This window comes from Falco biarmicus, chromosome 7, assembly GCF_023638135.1.
Source record: "Falco biarmicus isolate bFalBia1 chromosome 7, bFalBia1.pri, whole genome shotgun sequence".
Classification (NCBI taxonomy): Eukaryota; Metazoa; Chordata; class Aves; order Falconiformes; family Falconidae; genus Falco; species Falco biarmicus.
The window spans coordinates 58,961,668-58,978,273 of record NC_079294.1 but is presented as its reverse complement, the minus strand read 5'-3'; the positions used below and the strand labels follow the sequence as shown (position 1 = coordinate 58,978,273).

The following is a 16,606-nucleotide window of genomic DNA, read 5'->3' as shown; positions in this document are numbered from 1 at the left end:
CCGCCGCGGCGACGGGGACGGCTGCTGCCGGCGCGGCCCCCGGAGCGTCCCCGCCCCCCCCCCCCCCCCCCGTCCGCCGCGGGGCGGCGCCGGCGGGCGAGTGCCCGGGAGAGCTGGGGCCGGGCCTCGCCCCGCCCGCCCGGGTAGGAGCCGTCCCCGCCGGGCTGAGGGTGGTGGGCGGCTGCCGGCCCGCCGGGTTTGCGGCTCGACCGCGCCCAGACGCGCAGGTCTGGGGGCTGAACGGTACCCGACACCCCCCAGGCACGGGAAACGCGAGGGGCGGTGGGGTTGCCCCACGGCTCCCGAGACAAAGCTACGGCAGCGCCCGCCCCGCCGGGGCAGCGGGCAGAGCAAGGGCAGCGGGACCCGCCCCGGCACAAGGGGCCGCGGGAGCCGCGCTGGGGGCGCTTAGGCCGCAGCGCCCGAGGGCGCCGTACAGGCTGCGGCAGCCTCAGGAGGACGGCGACGGCCCGCAGCGCCGGCGCGGAGGGGAGAGCGCGCAGCCCCGCCGTGCAGAGCCCAGGGGCTGCGCGGGGCCCTTCGCGGGGGGCTCTCGGGCCCGTTACGGCCCCTCGCCCCTGCGCCAGGGCGCGACCGGGCGGGAGGGGGGCGGCGAGGGGGCCAGCGGCAGCCCGGCGCTGCCAGCCGGACTCCCGGCAGGTAACACGCGTGCCTGGGCCGCAGCGATCTTTGGGCACCGTCAGCGGCGGTGCTCGCCCGCGTGGTTTGTCCCCTGCGTGAATTTCAGGAGAGAGCCATGCAGAACATCCACGGGGGAACGTCCATGCTGCGTTATGGCAAGTTTTCGGCCAGCTGTTCTCTTGCTGTAAGAATCAGAGTAACATTTACATACCTATAAGCAAGCAGTCCTTGGATCAGTACGGGTGTTTTGATGGTAACAGGCAAATTTGGGATCACCCCCCGCCCCCGCGACCATCTGCAGTTCAGCTCTGTATCAGCAACAGGCTTGTGCATCCCGTAGGTCCACCGGGCTGCCAAAGCACATCTAACAATTTCATGTGCTTAAACAACAAAAGATAGCAGCACCCCGTGACACAGCTAATAATTCATATTCTGTGCAGAACTGGTATTTAAAAAACAGCTCTTACTTGCCCATCTGTGTGCTTCTATATTGCTGCTGTTGTCAGAGTGACCATGCAGCTTTATGCCAGCTACCATCTCTTCTGCATCTAACAAGATCTGGATGAAAGATTAATATAGATTACCTCGATAAATCTATCAAATCTGTGATCTGTAAAGAGCTAAGGGCATGTACATGACTTGTTTTGGGCACAGAAAGTGTGTTTAATTTGAATTGCCAGTGCGTAGCTGCTCACAGGATCAGGTTCCACATCAGATTGTCCTGCCCTACCCTCTCCTTGCATTCCCTAGGAACGCACAAGTTTATTCTGTCCACAGCTGGGGGAAAAAAAATAAAATGGACCAAGGCAAAATACTAGGGAGTACAATTTCCTTTAAACAGAAGGAAACCACTTTCCCAAAAAAGCGTATGTTTGGTTTGATCTCCCCTGCTTTGCTGCATGCTTAAAGATACTGTGGAAGCATCTCTTAAAGCAAACACACTCGCTGCAGTCCAGCAGGACTGTGCAGGTTAGAAATGCCTGCACTGAAGAGCCCCAACGTTGGCTGTGAACATGGGCAGTTCACATTCAGGACACCGATAAAAACTTTTTAGGTAATCTTTGTCAGCAAAAGCAGTTCCCGATTTTTACCATTGGCTTTAACGTGTAACCTAAACTAAACCCAGATGATCTAGTCTCAAATTTCAGTACTATGACAAAAACTACATTTTATTCATATATGTTATTTCCAGTCCCAGGCAGAAGAAGTTTATAAAGGCCTCCAGAGTCTGAGGAATGACTTCAGAGCCTAAAGGATCCTCTGTGAGTATTTTTCAAGCTACCTCAACAGCACCAATGAGTAAAAACCAACCCTGGGAGAGAGACACAGTTATGCTTGTTGGAAAGAAGCCATGGGAGCCAGAAGAGAAACTTTAAGATACAGAGTTGTCTGCAGAGCTTGTGGCCTCATAGATAAAGGGAGTTGCTAAATTGCTGTGTCTGCAATACAAAAAGGTGCTAGAGTGGCAAATTGCTGAGCACAGTTACAGGCTGATATGTCAGCCCGCTGTAAAGGTATAAAAGGCTTGCTCGATTTTAATAAGTGTCTTCAAGGTGTCTTCGAGTTTTTGATCCGCTCTCGGAGTCTGTACATCAATATGCCACAATCCTCTTTTTTTTTTTCTTTCCAGTTTTAGACCTGACATTCCGTATTTGGCATGAACAATATAGCTTCTACCCATAATCAGTGTGAGATACTAATAATCTACACCGAGAATCGCATCTTTTCTATACCACCAGAATTATTTCCATCAGATAAAAGAAAAGCAACACCACTCGGAAAAATCACTTTCCCCAGCCAAAACAACAACATGAAATGAAATCTGTAACTCTATTCAGGCATTCCTAAAGCATTAAGGAACACAGATGCTTAATTGTAGGCTTTGAGCGCATTAGTTAGAAAGTGGAAACTGAAGCTAAATAACCATTAGCACAGAAAATAAACTGCTTGAATAATACTATATATATATTGAAATCCTTTTCAAAGGGATAATGAAATTATCCTTTCCTTCCCTCTACCTGTTTTCTACCACGTATGCACACTTCTAAACACAAGGACAGACATCCAAGAGACATCTAAACCACCTTCCATTGCAAGGCCATCCCCCCAACTCTCCCATTGCATTAAGTGCTCCTTTATGGTTTTTCTTATGTTTAACGGCCTCTCAGCTTTTGAGTGAACTTATCCCAACCGATCAGCCTTTTTCTGTTCCTTTCCCTATACCTCCTCATGCAATTGAATTTGCTCTTCCATTACCTTAACTTGGAGTTACTATCTAATTCTGCTGATTTTGCATAAAATTACCGTAAGCAGAAAACAGTTGTCTTGTTAGGTAGGCAGATCTGGAAGGGTGGCTATCAGCATTAAGTATTTAAAAGAAAATATATTGCATGATTTTTAAAGGACTAAGATTGTAAAACAGACTAGATTCCACTCACTAAACAGTTATGTCATGCAAAAAAAAAAAAGTCAGTAAAGAGGGTATTTTGGGTTCATTAATCATCACACAAGCTTCAAAGTGATAAAGGAATTTTTAATATGTTGTATTCGAATAACTAAGAACACTGACCCAAATACTGAATGTAAACATATTTCTAAGCAATTTAGTGGGTGGTAGAGTAACAGGGTAGAATAAAGCAGGTGACAAGGAAAACAAATTGGCTTAACCAAAGAACATTTGAGCCTGTCCTATAAACTGTCTCTTTCAGTTATTTGTATTTTCACAGCCTTTTGGCTGGAGCCTGGAACAAGACAGCAAGGTTACACTGTGAAACCTCGTGATTGAAGTGACACGGGAAACATCGTTACTGAAACCTGCCGTCTCTGTGACACACACACGGCAAAGATGAGGACACGTGCAACAGCCTGATGGGACAGACAGACCTTCATCTCCTGGCAAGAAAACGATCCAAAACATGGAAAGACTGGTATTTAAGAATCATTTATTAATACAGACACACATCTAGCAAGTTTTCCTCACATACTAGCAGCCTTATCTGAACACCAGTAAATATCACTTTATGCAAGCAATACCCTACTTCACTGGATATTATGCAGTGGAGAGAATAACAAGAATAACCAATTCAAGTGCATTGTCAAAGGTGATGTTTAAAAGTAGTTGAAAAAAACCTAGTAAAAGCCTTTCTCATATGCCATTATGCAACACGGTTACATTAGCATGTATTAAGGACTATAAACCTTACTTTGGAATTATATTTTCAAGCTTGTATCACAACCTCAAGGTACTGCGTCAGGTTTTAATGTTTCCTGGTGGCAGAGTCGACAAGGGTAAACGTGGGTAGCTGCATTTAAAAGCATTATTACTTTCACCATTAATATGCAGCTTCAGCTCATGTTGAGACTGGACTTTCAGACTTACATATATGAGATCAATTTTTAAAAAAATTTCTGTCTATAATAAGTGCCATTGTTTTGCCTGATCTACAAATCCTGAGTTTTGGACAGCTCACTGTGACGAAATTAATTGCTGGTTATCAGTATAGTGTTCATTCACCTTTAGACTCAGCTCAGGTAAGTTATGCAAAATATACGTCTTAAGCACCAGCAACATCAGATGCATGTAAATACACTATTACATAAAAACAAACAAACAAAACAAAATAACCCCACCACCACAATCCTGTGACCAAACACTTTTTCTCTTTGACCTGTACAAGTGGATGCCTAAATAATTTCAGTTTCTTCATCAACGTCAGCTATAAAAGCATACTAAATTCTCTCTCAGTAGTTTAAATTCAAATTTTAAATCTTTAAAAAAAACAAAAAACAACCAACCACACAACCAAACACAAAACTTCCAGTAAGCTGGAGCAATCATACTAATTTCAGTTTAAAAACTGATTATTTCCTTCTACTTAGGAGGAAGTTCTAAATATATATTAAAACATATATATTAAACCAGTAAAAGACATAATTTGACTTCTTTTTCCACCCCTGAACTAGGGTGGGCCCTTAATAATAACCACCTCAATTTTGTTCAGTTTGGATTTACAAGCAAATATCAGAAGAAATTTAACACTTGTTACAAAGATAATTTTCTTCCCATTTACATTGTTTTAACAAAAAAATTAATAAGGTTCACTAAGTAAAGTAGTTTCAATTCAGAGGTTTTTTTACTGTAGCGGTCTCAACAGCCACCTCAAAGTTGTTTTTGTCCATCTGTTACTGCTCTCTTCTAAATGGGATTAAGCTAGGTTAAGAGAACTTCCTCCCATTTGAATTATGGTTGTGGGTAACATTTTAGGATTTGGGACATGCTAATGGGATGCACAGAAGCAGGATGTATGGAACAAGCGACAGCCACGAGGAGTTCAGTAGCTGTACTGCAGCGCCCGATAAGCCACTTAGGGGTGGGTTCAGGTGCTACAGAGGTCACAGCATACCACAGCATGGGTGCTCTCGTGCACCCCGCTCTCCCTGCAGGGGCACAGTTTTTTATGGTACCATGAGTTTGCTTATCTGTAAGTTTCCAGGGGAAGACTGCAGTCCTAGTTCAGCATCAAGCACCTCAAGCTGGGAGTGGTTTTGGCACAAGAATAAACACGAGTAAGATCCCCGCCTACTTAAAATGCTTTCATAGTTTCCTTTCACTTTTCCTTTCTCTACATAGCATTGGGAGAAAAGGTCTTAATGGAAATGTGGTGTAGCCGTGGTGACCTCCTGGCACCTCAGCCTGCAGAGAGTCCAGAGGAACATCCCTCAAACATCCTCAGCCCCAAGGCAGTCTTCATGACCCTTCAGTTCCACCCAACCCATCCATACTCTCCCAGCTCCTGGAAGCTGAACATCAGGCGGTTCTAGTTAACTTCCCTGACATTTCAGCAGCATGGTGGACCAAAGCCAATTACCCTTTTACTACTGTTTTGTATTAACTCTAAGTTTTGTTTGTTTTGTGTTCTACAGTGGTAGCATCAAGTGCAGCAGGCCTCCATATTTACAACATCTGCAACCCCACATTCATCAGAAGTAAAAAAAAAGCCATCTTGTCTTCCAAACACATACATGGCATCAGTCTGCCACTGCTGAAATCCAAGCTAGCTTTCTGGGTGGCTCCATGCTTTCTGTAAACAGCTTTGTAAGCCACCACGGGAAGAGGATGCTACTATTCATAAAGTCCCAACTCAGTCACGCATTTAAGTGCCCCATTTCCTCCATATGCCAATGATGTACGTATAACGAGTATTTCCCAACAAAGCTGCCCTGTGCATTGCAGATAACAAACGTTAACACACACATGTTCTGCTCCCTGCTCATTCCTCATAAACATACACCGCATTGCCTCTCCAGAGCTTCTAAGCCTGCCTCACCCGCACAGCTCCTTTTTCTGTAGTTCCAATCAACCTGTTGTTCTGTAGTTCCCAATTTGCCTGACCACCTTCCCTGGCGTACCAAGAATTAAGCAACAACAAGGAGACTTCACACTTTCTCATAGCAAAGTACAAAACTAACTCAGAGCTGCACGTGGTGCTAAGTTTAAGTAACTCCACAGCTTAAGGCTTTGCTGAGGAAACAGCTGTCCAACGGGCCGGTTCCTGGAGAGCACCTGTTCTGCACACAACTAAGAGACCTTTTACATATACACTGTTTTACATACACATGAATAGCAGCAGGAAAACTACCTATGTCAGTAACTTGGGCCTTGTGTGCTAGACAAATGACTGCGTGTGAAGAAAGGGCAGTTTCTCTGCAGAAGCCCAAGCACCAACCAACCACTTAGAGCATCTCCCTAGGCACACTGGGACTTCAGCTGTAGAGGAAAGCGTTTAAAAACTTGAATTTCAAGCATTAACCGCTGCTTTGGGTCTAAACTCGGTTGATCCAGCCTCTGTATTAAGACAGAAAGGTAAATAGTAAGAGTGATACTACAAAGCAAGAAGTTAAAAATGCAGGTCTCCACTTTTTAAAAATAAATAAATAAGCAGCCTTGTTTTTAGGGAAACATTCCATTATGGTTAGCTTTTTTTTTTTTTGCCCTGAGGCCTATGTGCAATCTAATGAATGAGAATTTTTCAGGACTCCACACGTTTGACATTAAACCTTAGTATGTGATTCACCTGTCTCACAGATTTTAGTATTCAAAGTCTACCTCCAGGAGCCATAAACTAGAAGCATGACCTAGTAAACCAGAGTACTGTGATTACTCATGAAGAGTTCGTTCTGAGAAAAGAAGATACAAACGCTAGGAAGGAAGATGTAGCTTCTACCTCATACTCCCCGACTGCCTAACTTTACCTGAATGATTTCATAGTACAGTATCATTACAACAAATACCTGAGATTCCTGACTAATCAAGTTTGCAGAACACAAAGTACCTGGAAGCCATACAGGAACCCACTCACCAGAGGGCATCTTTCTGACACCGCTGTAACGCGGCACTGTTTGCTTCCTGTGGTCCATCTCATCTGTCTCCACAGGGATTATGAAAGGCAGCCAGTATTATTCTTATCTTCAGCTGTTGGATTTTTATGGCGGTGTCACAGTGCTGATAGCAAAGTAAATCCAAACACAATCAAGAGCAGCCATGTAATCATCTTTCACTCTCAGATTCGGGTTCTTTTCCCCCCAGTGTTAACATATTTAGTAACATACAACACATTTCATAAACGTACCTCCGTGGAATTCAGCATTGTCAAATTGTGCTAATTCTTGCTGGCACAGTAAGATTACAGGCATTTATTAATCTCATATTTTTTGTCTATACAGACTGGAAGCTACAGAAGCACGATAGTCCAAAACAGCAAGACCATAAAAAGGAACAGCGCTGCCTGCCTGGGCTGCAAGTTACCGTATTACGGGCTAACCTGGAACACGGCACGACACCAGGTAATTGTTACAAAGTCACTCTACAGGAGGTGAAAAGATGTATTAGGTTGTGAAAAAGCCAAATACCTTTTCTATGTACTGACTGAAGGTTTATGCAGCATTATGGGATAGTCAGCCCTTGATGTCCCTGCTAGGCTTTTCTAAGACATACAGTATTTAAAATAAGTTAACACACACACTTTTTTTTTTTAAAGGAAGCAAACAAATACAGTGCTAAGAATCTGCCAGACTACACATAAAAGATTTGATCCTACTCCACTTGCAAGTTGGTTTACTTCCAAATACAAAAAAAACCCCATAAAATGCCATCAAGTCAGAGCACTAATGTTTCATTGCCACATTGTCTTGATATAAGGTCTTCACAGACTACAATGCAATTAAGAAGTTTGATCCTTTGGTCTTATTTACTGTATTTTATTCCAGTCAAGCTCAAAACCCACCAAACCTCCCACAATGAATAGCTTTCATAGAGCAGATGGAAAAGACTTGATGTAAAATTGTGCTCTCTAGTGGAGAATCTTGATTTTGTGTAATAAAAGCTCAAGCCATGGCGATCCATCTGCTTAACCAACCAACAGGTTTACAGTGCAGAGAAAAATATCAAGATTTTCCACAATAAGAGAAGAGTACAAGTGCCTAGTTCAACGTATTTATTATAACCAGGATAGGTTTATACTGAGTTACATGACGGATTACAGCTATATAAATGTTTCTAAATATACAACAAAATAATGTCAGTCTTAAAACATGTTTCTATGTTTATTTAGATTTTTAAAGTAATGGCACTCTTAATGAAATAGCAAAACATTTCCTTGTAATGATGTGACACTTTAATATGGTCCTATATAATACTATAGATCTTGATGAAAATAGGTTAATTTTACACCAGATAGTGTTACTTTGTTTACCTAATGAAAGCTAGAATTTTTCTATAAATAAGGGTTTAATAACATAATTCTCTGTTGATTTATTTTTGGAGAGAAGAGCTGACATGATCACCAACTTCTTTATTTCTAGTTATGCATACACCACTAAGCTTAAACATACTGAATGGGTCTTCAGGAAACACTAAAACACTAACTCCTGCTCAATTTGTTTTCTTATAGCATTAACAAAATACAACCCATTCTCTTTGCAGCAGCTGCCCTACCGCTATTTTTTTCTAGGCAGGTATGGACCAATGAACGCATTAACTCAATCTAATAGCAGATGAGTTAGAATCTATTCTTTAAAACAATTTGGCCACTTCATGCTCCCGCAATGGTGTACAGGATTTAGCTTCTTTAAACTCGGTATCTTAACTAGGCTGTTGGAATAAATCTGAAGTTAGAAGCCAGAAAAACAAAAGACTTAAAAAGCTAAATGTACACCCAACTCATGCTAATTTTAAAATATATTAAAACTTGGCATACATTCTAATTCAAGAGTAAGGATCTAGCAAGACATGGATATTAGATTTCTCTTATGTGGTTGCAGAATATTATGATCAGCTGTTGACTGTTGCAAAAAGTAATACTCTCTCTTTCCCCTTGGCCCTTAAAGATGAAATGGGGGGGTGGGGGGGTGTGATGAATGCATAAGAAAGGTAGCTCTGTGTTTCATGTCTGTCTTTCAAGTTCCCTAGTATATTCAGAAAAGACAGCCTAACAATTCAGCAAAGCCAGCATTCTAGATTTAATAAGTATCACAAGCCACAAACAGAATCATACAAGCTGAAAGATTTGCCAGTAGATTTTTTTTTTTTATGGAATAAAGCTCACAACTGATCGTACACCCAGAGCACAGAAAGAGTTCCACTGACTTCCAGCATAACTGGTGCTGACATGGCAGCAATCTAAGCGCTTTTATTTAGTGAACCCCATGACAGCAAGCAGAGTTCCTAAATTTCTGCACCGGCAGTCATTCAGAATTTTGTCTGGGGAACAGTTGCCAGGATTGGGTAAAAAAAAAACCTAGCTCTACTTCAGCAGTTTTGTCATACCACTTAATAGAAAGATGTATAAGAAGTAATAAATTGTAGTCTGGGTATGACTAAACATTTATGGCTATTTATTTAAATATTTCTGAAGTGCTGGAGCTCTGCAAGACACTGTTTCTATTTAATATTCTCCCACAGGTTTTCATGATATTCTTTAAATTTCTGTCCTTCACGTGGCTGTATCACTTAAACCATATTTTTTATTTCTCATCTAAAAAAGTCTTGAAATTAAGGAGCCAGAAAGACAAGAGAGATATCCCTCAAAGTCCTGTGTAGTTACTGTTACAGACAGGCAGAGAGAGCAATCTTAGATACTTTTAGTTTAATTAAAATTCATTAGCAGTCATGCAAAATTAACACAGTTGTGAGCATACTGTAGCACCACTTGAAGTTAACTGGTACATGTTATTAGCACTGTTGTTGCGATACCCGTCAGTCACACTAGTGCATGGACAGAAGGGAGGCAGCCCAGTATCCGAGAGAAACCGCAGTCTTTCTAAGCCTCATCCAAGAGCGGGTACGTTTGCAAACCCTCTATTTTTAAGCTACAAAAGCATTATCACAGCAAGGCAGATGTTTCACTGGGTTTTGCAAACTCTGCTAACTACATTATGTTAGTTTGTTCACCGTCAAAAATTATAAACCTACTGAGCTGTACTTCTGTTGGTTGTTTGTTTTTGGTTTTTTTTAGATTAGGCTGTAAAGGGTCTAAAAAACCAAGTCCAGAATCTTACTACAAGCTACAGGATCCTACTTAACAATTCAGTTTAGCCTAAAGTGCAAACATGTTATCTTCCAAGTAAATCAATCTCTGCATTTCTTGATGGGAGAAAAAGACAGAAACCAAACCCCCAAACAATTCATACTGACTTCCCATCCTATCCTGCAAGACAACTTTGTGAGGTTTTTGGGACACAGCTAGGAAGTCATCCACAATGACAAACTACAGTTGCTACTACAGTGCTATCATGACAGACCATTTTAAGGTTAACTTAAAATAACTCCTTTGGAAGCTATTGTGCAAAGAACACCAAAGCCTGCACTCACCTGTTTATAATTCAAGTACTCTCCCTACTCCATGATAAAGAGGTTTTAGAGAATACAAAAGCACAGTCCAAGGGGTCCTCATAAGACAGAGCAAATTTCAGCCTTCTCTCACTTTGCTATATCTCAACAGTTGCAGGAGTGCTGTTTGTGTAGCCACCTTTAGACTTCATGTGGTCCTGAATTGATACAGCCTAGAAAAAAAAGTTCATTAGAACTTGCATTTTATGAAGTCTGGTTGCCAGAGCAATTATTAAAACCATCGATTTGAAGAGGCAGGTGAGACATAAGTTTACAGTGCTGGGTCCCAAAGGTAGTAGGGAGAAATAACAACTAAACTCAGGATTGTTAAATACTATTTTAAGTCAGTGCATTCAGATAGGTCCTGCTATCCAAAATCCATTTATTCCTACATCCCTCACCCTGGCACAGCTTTGACTTCAAGATGATGTGTTATCTGGACCTAGTATCAAGTGCTTCCACAAAATCCTTAGCCAAAAGGTTCTCATCATACAAAAGGTACTGGGGAAATTAGCACTTCTTGCTGAATATATGTTCCACAGTATCTTGTGTTTACAAACTAAAGGTCAGTTCTGTTCTGATGCTGTTCTATTGACTTTTAAAAAGTCAGATTTTTCTCTCTCTTACAATTAGCTAGCATTTTATTAGCTACCTGCTTTACAGGCTAATGAGCAGAGAGTTCTGCTTATCCAAGAGGTGCACACTTACGGATGAGTAGTCACTATTCATGTCTCCCGCCCCCACATGCGCAGTGTGTACAAAGTTCATTGGTTCTCCTATCATATTCCGGTCCAGTCTCCGACGTCTCTTCTGTAAGAAAAAAGATACCTATTCAAAAAACATGAGCAGCTTTCAGGCAGAAACAAGCATCTCAAAAAAAAAAAACCAAAACCAAAAAACAGGTGGTGCCTCATAGCAACTGTTTCAGATTGTTTGCAATAAGAGAGGGTCAAAGTCACTTTTATTACTGCTAACTGAATTGTTGCAAAAACTTTCTTTAATGTTGGAAAGCCAGAGCCTGAGAACTGCAAACAGTCATATGGCCAAAGTTTCTGGCAAAACACACATAGTTCAAACACAGTTTAACAGATCTGGGTTTAGGTTTGGCATTACTTAGCACAAACTAATCAAAACAACATGACAATGAAAGCATTTTCCAAATAACTGAAAGACAAAATTTCAAGTCTGATAAAGGATGGCAGTTGTGCATCTACCTACCGGCTGGGGCTGTTCACCATTGCACCAATTAAAGCAAACCAGGAATTCAGTCATTATGTTCTTCAGTTGGTAATAAGGTCTTGCTAAGCGTAATTATTTCTCAGGGAGTTAAAGCAGCACAAGGACCAAGATGCAGTTCCTAAAGTAAGCTTAGAAAAAAAATCACTCGTGCAGATTCACTGGTAAAGATCACAGAAAGCATCTGATGAGTATACCTGAAAAGAAATTATTTAAATTTATAATAAAACGTACCAAAGTCTTGTAACATTTATTGAGCAATAGATGCTTCAGAAGACTAAAACAAGACTGCAAAATTCTTAAACATACCTGGACAGAAGAGCAGCATCAACTTCAAATCAGTGTTCATGTCAGAAATCAGGGTTAAGAACCCCACACATCGACTGCCCAGACAGATATATAAATTCTGGTTTCTTTACAAAAGCATAGCAAGAGCAACGCTAGAATGAAATCACATCTTGTTTAACACTCTGCTATCTGCTTATAAGCAGAGCTAGCCAATACTTACAAATTATTTAGTATCTTGAAAGAAAAGAGCTTTGAAGTACAACAGATTGAATGCTTAACATTCACAAATGAGTGCAAAAGAAAGTTACTTTATTACACCTGATATACCTGCTTTTCTTAGATGTACAAAAGCACAAAGTAAAAAGTATTCTACAACTGCAAAAAACTCTTAAAAGAGGAGAAAAAAAAAGAAAAAAAAAAAGAAAAAGAAAGAGCTTTGTATACCCAGCAACAGAAACCATTCATGAAAGCTTAGAGCTTCCCAGAATGCAGAAAACTATTAACACAGCACTCCTGAACTGGAGACATAACCAGGCAACTCACCGACTGTAAGTGCCCTGAAGCTATGATAAAAAACCAAGCTTTTAGAGGTTGCTGTTTGGGGATTTTTAGTATCTTCCTTCAAATCAAACCCAGCCTAGAGAAGGCCCTTTCATATAAACTTTTTCGTACCTTAGATCATTAAAACAATACTGTAACATGTTAATTTTATAAAAGTTGGTGTGTTTTTTTTAAACTTACAGCTTAACAGAAGTTACAGCTTCATGAATTCAACCTTCCCGAAACCCCACCAAAGGCTTCACAACCAAACAGCACAAGCTTCCCCCTTCACAGGCATTTCTTATGTAGTCCCACAATTATGTAATTAGCACATCTATTCCTTTCACCTTTGTGGTTTTCTTACACTTCATCACTTCTCACACTTCAAGCAGATTTTTTCAAATTTCTGCCATTTATCTTTCAAAGCATGCGTTACATCTGCCTTAGCTTTAGGTGTCCTATATGATATGTCATTGCAGAATGTGTCATATATTACTCCATGTTATCCTGGGTGGTTTTAATACAACTCATTATCTGGCTCAATTATCATTTTTCAGCTCACTTCATCCTCTCACAATGGTCTTAATCACCACTGATGCCTTGTTTGGGTGCAGCAAAGAAGGGGCCGTGGTCCACACAACATAAGAACATGCAGAAGCCAAAGCTTTTGGCTCTGTGTCACGCTGGTTGCAGATTGTTTGGGTTTATTTCACATTAAGGAGAACTGCATCAAAGCTAAGGTTTTCTTAAAAATCATAATCTGTGTCACTATCCACTAATAACCTATTTTGAAAGCAGACTGAGATGAGCATCAAGTTCGATAAGCACCCCCATCCCAAAATAACTGTTGAACACCAACTCTCCCCTCACCGTACCCCCCAGCATTTGGCACTCCACCTCCACGGGGCCCTGTGCGTACCTGGGTGTTACCTGCTGCTCTCCGGGAGTCCTGATGGGATGGTGCACTGGCACACAGCCAGCTCCCGTCTTGGCAACTCCAGTGCATTTACAGTTCCTATCCCTGGGTTATAATTAATCCCGATGGCAAAGCAAGAAACGCTTCACCGTGATCCCACGCCCTGCGAGGGTTCCTTTGCTCTGTAAGGTGCTGCAGAAGTCTGATGTGCGCTTCGCGCTTACCTACAGGTGTCAGAAAAGCAGAGCGGAAACCAAAAATAGCGCCCTAGATTGGCGTCAGATTTGTGCAGCCGTGCAGTTTTCTCAGCATTATCCATACAGCCTGTGGCTCGCTTCCACCCCTGCGGCAGCTCTGCAGGTGTCCTCCTGGCACACAGCAGGACTGGACAGCTTCCTGTTGTGTTTTACAGGAGAACTTTTCTTTTCCTCTGCATGAGTCAGAGTATCATCCTCCAGGACAGGAATGCCCGTGCCAGGGCATGGGACACCACCTTCCTCCCAGAGACTCAAGGTTTCCACACTAACTGGAAGAATTTGAAAAACATCTTAACGTGGTCAGGCTTGCCCAGAACTAATAAAAGCCAACAAGAATCCCCAAACCTAGGAGAAAACAACGTTTTGTCACTGTTGGCACACAGACTAGAACTGGACAATATCCTGTTGTTCTTTCTCTCTATTTTTCACCATAGCAGCAGTATCATCGAGGAGAGAGAGACAAAGGGTCAGGGAAATGGCTAGCACGCGCAGACACAGATGTTGAATGAGATGGGCAGGATGCACAGCCATTCTGGAGTCCGCAATCTTAGAGCGCCTGACAGCTTTATGAATGTTTAAATGTACTTTCCTGAGCATAACGTTCAGTTTGTTCTACCATTGCTGCATATTAAAAAGTATTCAAAGTAGTCTCATATTTTACTTACAAAATATCAGTTCTGTTCAAAGTGGGAAATGTTTGCCTGAATCAGGACAGAAGAATTCTCCCTTTCCATAGACATGGAAGATGCACGGTGAACTTGATAAATAACATCGCTAAACATATCCATTCTTCACAATCAGCCTTTAGACTCAGGGTCTGATCGTGACAAACCCTTGACTCCGAGCTGTTAGTGAAAGACAGCGAGTATAATAAAGCTGGTATATATTATCACACCTCAGATGCAGGCTGTCATCACCCTGCCCTGACTGAGCTGTTAAATTGTGACAACTTCTGAGTCCAGTTGTCATTTTCACTCCAGCTCTGTCAGTACTGAACCAATGCGAGAAACATGTTTAGTCAAACTGCCTTTCTAAAAAAACACCGTGCTAATTTATTCATTGTCCTTACTTTGCCCATTTGATATTTGCATCACATTAAAATCCTGAACCATTCTATTCTATTTGAATGGCAAGGTATGGTAAAAAACAGCGGAACTTCTATTTCTAGATCTAAAATTAGTTTTGAGTGAGAACCTTGAAGAGTGTGTCTTGTTTGGTGAAAGGTGAGGAGTAAAACCCAATAAATTACCAAGATTTTGGAAGAACCTTGGAGCCAAGCAGGTGAAATCCTGCTGCCGAGTGAGCTTAACTGCTTGGAAGTAGCATCCTGATTTTACTAGCGTACATACAGATGACAAATTTGGTTTGAGATGTAATCCTCAAACTATGTAACAAACTATTATGTAGTATGATTATATATTGGCCTTCTGCCACCCCGAAGCCTCACACAGAAAGCTGAGAATAACGGTTTAACAGAGACCTCCAACAATGTAGGTGTGTTGGTGGTGTTAATCTAAGGAATTTGGGTGTAGTCTCTGTGCACAGAGATTTGAAGCTTCCCCTTTTAAAAGCTAAGTACACACACATTTAAATAAAACAAAAAACCACCAAGGCAGCTCCTCTATTTCAAAGTGGAAATGAGCTCAGTCAAATAACGGGGGGAGGGGGGCAGTTTTAACTGTCTGTTCTAAGACGAGCCAAGAGACCAAGCTGTGTGTTCTGTTTGAAAGTTAAATGTAACTGCAAGAGAAATCAACGGAGGGATCTGCCTGGAGTCCTGCCAGAACAAAATTAGTCAAAAAAACACAAAAGATGAGAAGACGAATGGCTGGCAATGCACCAACTACTGGTGCTGTAAACACGTACCGAGCTCCTAGCTTGTAAATTATGGAATTTAGTGTTACTAAGAATAAAATCAGATGAAATAAATAGAAAGCAAGAAAAGGCTGCGAGCCCAAGTTCTGTTCCCTCACAGATGGCGCGCAGCCCGGGCCAGGGGCGGCGGAACCCGCGGCGCAGCAGCTCCCAGCCGGGGCTCAGCCCGGGCCCTGGAGCCTCCCGGCCGCACGGGCTGGGGCAGGGGCCGGCCCGGCCGCGACAGGTGCTCGCAGGGCCGCCGCCGCCTCGCACTCGCGGCGGGCAGGGGGGAGCGGCCCTGCCCCGCGGCAGCGCTCCCCGCCCCAGCGGCCCGGCCTCACCGGCTGGCGCCGCTGGGGATGCGATGCCGCTCAGCCCGCCCCGCCGCCCTGCCCGCTCGGGCCCGGCGCTCCGGCAGCGCGGCCGCTGAAGGCCGGGCCGGAGCCCGGGGCGGGGCGCCGGGAGCCCCCGAGGCCCTCCGGCTGGGGGCGCTGACGGCTGGGCGAGGCCCGCTGTCACCAGGCTGGGCCCGGCCCGGCCCGGCGGGGCCTCCCGCCCGCCCTCAGGCGCCGCACCCCGCCCGAGCGGCTCCGACCGCCGGGGCCCCCATGATGGCGGCGGGCGGCGCAGCTCGGGGGGCAGCGGCAGCGGGCCCCGCTCGGGCCGCCTCGCAGCGCGGAGCCCGGCCTCACCCTCCCCGGGCGCGGCCCCCGCCAACCCGCTGCGGCGCCTGAGGGGAACGCGCGGCCCCGGCGCGGCGCAGCCGGCGCGGCACAGCCACCCCGCGCGGCCACCGCCGCCCCGCCCCCCCCGGTGCGACGCGCCTGCCATTGGCGCAGCTGCCGTCCCCCAGCGCGGCGGCCAATGAGCGCCGCCGAGCAGCCGCGCCGCAGCCCCGCCAGGGCCTGAGTGAGCGCGCCCTGCCCAATAGCCGCGAGGCGCCCGCGCTGCGCGCTCTCCATTGGCCGCGGTGCGGCGGCGGCG

The 16,606-nt window shown here is 43.9% G+C and overlaps 1 protein-coding gene and 1 long non-coding RNA gene across 2 annotated transcripts; one reads left to right on the top strand and one right to left on the bottom strand.

The window, feature by feature from the left end:
* Positions 1 to 1,957: 1,957 nt before the first annotated feature.
* Positions 1,958 to 16,381, top strand: LOC130152314 (uncharacterized). The gene is made up of 3 exons (XR_008822948.1): positions 1,958 to 3,569; positions 7,366 to 7,485; positions 13,921 to 16,381. It is a non-coding gene; the product is annotated as an uncharacterized LOC130152314 (long non-coding RNA).
* Positions 9,159 to 13,922, bottom strand: LOC130152313 (CDC42 small effector protein 2-B-like). Its single transcript, XM_056345670.1, has 4 exons — positions 13,512 to 13,922; positions 11,747 to 11,961; positions 11,237 to 11,338; positions 9,159 to 10,701 (listed from the first exon to the last, which is right to left on the bottom strand). The coding sequence occupies exons 2-4, from the start codon at positions 11,798 to 11,800 to the stop codon at positions 10,627 to 10,629; spliced, it is 231 nt and encodes a 76-aa protein (XP_056201645.1). The 5' UTR covers positions 11,801 to 11,961; positions 13,512 to 13,922; the 3' UTR covers positions 9,159 to 10,626.
* Positions 16,382 to 16,606: the final 225 nt, after the last annotated feature.